Source organism: Cryptomeria japonica, chromosome 7 (genome assembly GCF_030272615.1).
Source record: "Cryptomeria japonica chromosome 7, Sugi_1.0, whole genome shotgun sequence".
Taxonomy (NCBI): Eukaryota; Viridiplantae; Streptophyta; class Pinopsida; order Cupressales; family Cupressaceae; genus Cryptomeria; species Cryptomeria japonica.
In genome coordinates, this window is record NC_081411.1 from 68844813 (window position 1) to 68849262 (window position 4450).

The window sequence follows — 4450 nt, forward strand, 5'->3', positions numbered from 1 at the left end:
CTAAATTTCTATGGTGGTAATAGATACGACATTCATTTCCAAAAAATTGTTGGGTACGTCAAGAGAAATCCACCTCTCAGAGGAAGGTGCTCCAGGTTTATACATACGAAGGATACCAAAACTTCCGCAAAAGAAAATTCGATCACACCACACTGTGGCACGAGAACTGAAAGAAAGGTTTCCAGGGATTGGGTCCAATTCTCTCCATATCCTTCCTTGCCAATCATATTGCATTATTCCTTTGATTCCATACGCAATTAGTCTTCCAAACGCATAGAGAACCTTACAGCATAGACTAGGCAAAGACATATCAAACATCATTGTCCATTTTCTTGTTCTGGGATCAAATCTTTGACATCCAAGATTTCGTAAACTCAAGACATAAAACATTCCTTCAATAAAAACACCCCTACAGCTGTACATTCCATAGTACATCTTAGGAAGAATCTCCCACCTGTCTTCATCTACTTTATAAACTGCTGCTTCACGCATTCCAAGAGAAAGACCAGACCTGGCTAATCCTCCTGCAATGTAAATGGATCCATCAGGTGAGGCACAACATGCAAACCCTAGGCCGCTAGGTGTGGGGATGGGAAATTCAGCACCATACTTCCATGTATTAGATAATAAATCATATATAATTAATATTGGATTAATATCACGTTCCGCGCCCAGTAGAACAATCTTATGATTCACATTTATGATATAGGAAACTTCAGGAAGTCTGTGAAAACGAGGAAGCCTTTTATATGATTGATCGACAGGATCGTATATAGATATCCTTATAGAATTGTGTCTAGATGTCCGATTGGGCTTCTCCAGAAAACATATATATTTCTTAGTCAGTCCAAACTTAATTCTGTCTTTATAAAAATGGAAGCTTTCCATCAATCTTCTGGCAGGTTTCAATAACCTCTTAATATTTGATTGAGATTTGTATGGCAGTCTTAGTAAGATGTCCCGAAATATCTGTTCAGGAAGTTCCTGCAAAAAATCCATTATCAACTTTTTCTTCTTAAATAAGATATGGAGCTCAAGACTCTTTCACATAAAGCCAGAGTGTGCAAAATGTCAAAGAATTGTATTGAATTATTTTAGTAGCATTACTACCATATAGTTATAAACGATCATCCAGATTCAATGGCCACGCCCTTATGGAATGCCTTTAGAATTAATAGTATACCATGTTAGTGAAAACGCCTTATATAGTTACATAATTAATTATAACTCAGCTGCCATGGTCTTATAATTATATATAATTAAATATATAACCCAATTACATTATTTGATTTTTTAATATGTTCATTAATCCAAACTCAAACCAAGATTCTCAAACACAAAATTATTGATTTTTGAATAGTTTTAACATTCACAAATAAAACTTCAAATGTGAGGAAAGGTACAACTTATGTAAACTTGGAGTTATAATTAGAGTCCTTGTTAGAATTATGGCTAGAACAAGGGTTCAACTCAATATTAAAGATTAAAGATTAGATTTATAATTAAAGTCATTGTTATTGTTAAAATTAGAGTTAGGTATAGGATGAGAGTTCAATTAGGGTTAGAATTAGAATTCATTATGGATTATGGTTATCACTACAATTAGACTTAGACTTAGAACTAGCTTATATATATATATATAATATAATAAGTTCAATAATTTATATTAAATGAATTATTTAAATTTTTAAAGAATTAATTATTTTATAATTTGAATATTTTAAATAACTAATGCTTGCCATTTTTCATTTTGTTTTACCATTAGAGTTTAATTTTGTTAAGGTTTATATTTTAATAATATTTTTAATGGAATGGGTTACAATTCCATATTGTTTTTTTTGAGTGTTTAGTTAGGTTTGATGTTAAATTAGATTAAGGTTTAACATTCAATTTCATTTACTCTTCAACTTTCTTTAAAATTAGCATTCAATTTCGTATAGTATTAGGGTTAAAGTATTTTTTTTTTTTAGGGTGAAGTTTGAGTTTATTTTTGTGTTAGTGTTTATTTTGGTGTAGTCTACAATTAATTATATTTACAATTAATTTTGTATAGGGTTAGTTTTAAGGTGAGGGTCAATTAGGTTGAGGTTTAGGGCTAGACCCGAGTAGGATTTATTTTGGTTTATGAGATTCAATTATTTAGTTAAGGTTTATTTTGATTTAGTGTTAGGTTTATAGTTCAATTTAATTACCATTGAAATTGTTGAAGTGTTAGAGTTATGGTTGAGTTTGGTTCAAGATTTGGGTTTAATTTAATTTAGGATTAGGGTTCAATATGGTTTATGGCTAAGGTTTATATTTTTATTATTTTTTAGTGGTAGGTGTATATTTCAAAGTTGTTTGATGTAGAATGTGGTTTAGGCATAGAGTTCAATGTTGTTTATAGTGAGGGTGATGTTTAATTTTATTTTGGTTTTAACTAGGTTTACTTTAAGAATTGTAGTTCGTTTATAACTATTGTTTAATTTATGTTATTCCTTTAATTCATTTATTTTTTATTTAGGTTAAGATTTCTAATTCAATATGATCTATTGATCAATTTTGTTTAAAAATACCAATGAGTTTCGTATACGCTTAGGGTTAAAATTTATTTTTGATTAAGATAAACGGGTTTTATAGGGACCCAAACTCCAAATCCAACAAAAAATTAAACATACTAAGTAGAGTCTAACGAGCTATAGAAACAGGGGATTCACCCCATTAAAAAAAGCCACCAAAAATAGACCTAAACATGACACACCAACCAAAAAATGCTAAGAAAGAGATTTCATAAGCTCAACATTCTTCTGGATAGCTTTATTATTAATCTCCTGGAGTTCCTCCATAATGAACCTCGAATTACCAGTTACCTGATGTTTTCTCCTAGTCCTGGTACATGGTCCTATGGACTGCTGCACCTCCTAGTTCATCTTAGTTAAGTTGAAATATGAGGATCTCTCGGCTCTGGTCATCTACTCCTTCTGCATGGAAAATTTTGCATTGTCTTTTGAGACCCTCAACATTTCTATGAATGGCTTCCTTGCTAACCTCCACCAAAACCTTTAGTTTACTTTTCAATTTTTGAATATCTTTCTCTAGCCTATCTATTTTTGCCTCTTGTTCACTCTTAATGATCTTAAAATCTTTCATAATTTTTTGGGATAACTTAAGGAGTTCGTCAGTTTTAGCTAGAGCTAGAATTTCAATGAAAGTGGTAATAAGATCTTTAATCCCCGGTTTTAGAATATTAATCTCCGGTTTTAGAATATTAATCTCCCCAAAAAACAATTGGAAACACTTTTCATGAGCCATCAGGGACTTCTCCGGGAGCTTATCAACATCCAGTCTGTAGGGTTAGGCTTATATGTTCCTTAACCCAAACTCAAACCAAGATTCTCATACACAAAATTATTAATTTTTGAATAGTTTTAACACTCACAAATAAAGCTCAAAATGAGAGAAAAGGTACAACTTATGTAAAATTGGAGTTATAACTAGAGTCATTCTTAGAATAATGGTTGGAACAAGGGTTCAACTAAATATTAAAGATTAAAGATTAGGTTTAAAATTAAAGTCATGGTTATTGTTAAAATTAGAGTTAAGCATAGTAACAAAATTTATCTTTGTTCTTAAATCTGTATCTCTGATATTCAGGGTTAGGCTTATATGTTCTTTTAGCTTCTTCTCTCAATCTTGCATGTCTATGAGAACATCTAGATGCCATATGACCAACTTTATTGCAATTAAAACATTTAAATGGTTCTTTACCTTCATACTTACTTCCAACAGGACCTATAGGCATTTTCATTGCAAATAGTGCTTCAACCTTTTTTAGTTCTTCATTTTCCTTCCTAATATCTTCATGTTCTTTTCCATAAAGTGCTTTCCAATCAGATTTGTCAAATGATGATGATGATGCTCCAGATGATGATGCTTTGAAGGCTAAATTTGTCTTAATTGTAGCAACAGGACCAAATTCCTCAAGCTCAAATGCTGAAAGTTTTCCAACCAGGGTATCTCTAGATATTGATGTATTAGGCATTATTCTCAACTCATTAATAGAAATGTCTTTCATTTTGAATGCCAATGGAAAATCTCTTCAAACTTAAGAAACAATTTCTTCTTTCCTTAACGAACCTCCACAACATTGTATACCTAAAAAAATTTCATTAATTCTTTCCATAAAAGTAGAAATTCTTTCATCTTCTTCCATTTTCAAATTTTCATACCCGACCCGGAAACATTCCAGGTTTGCAATTTTGATAGTGGCATCTCCTTCATTCAATGTCTCCAATTTATCCTAAATATCTTTAGCAGTAGATCAGTCTGATAATCCCATGATTTTCTGAACTGATAATGCGCTCAAAAGTGTTCCTCTTTCTTTGCAATCATTCTCTTGGTCTTTCCCCAATGTTGGTGGATTAGGTTGATTCGCTATAGGACCAACATAGCCATTCATTGTAACTTCCCA

At 31.6% G+C, this 4450-nt stretch overlaps 1 protein-coding gene across 1 annotated transcript; it reads right to left on the minus strand.

Annotated features, from left to right (window-relative positions):
• LOC131856433 (F-box/kelch-repeat protein SKIP11-like) lies at positions 1 to 999 on the minus strand. Its single transcript, XM_059208227.1, has one exon. The coding sequence runs from the start codon at positions 997 to 999 to the stop codon at positions 1 to 3; it is 999 nt and encodes a 332-aa protein (XP_059064210.1).
• Between the last annotated feature and the right edge of the window lie 3451 nt (positions 1000 to 4450).

Bases quoted from the DNA above. Each gene is read 5' to 3' on its own strand.
- LOC131856433 (XM_059208227.1), bottom strand. From the start codon at position 999: ATGGATTTTTTGCAGGAACTTCCTGAACAGATATTTCGGGACATCTTA.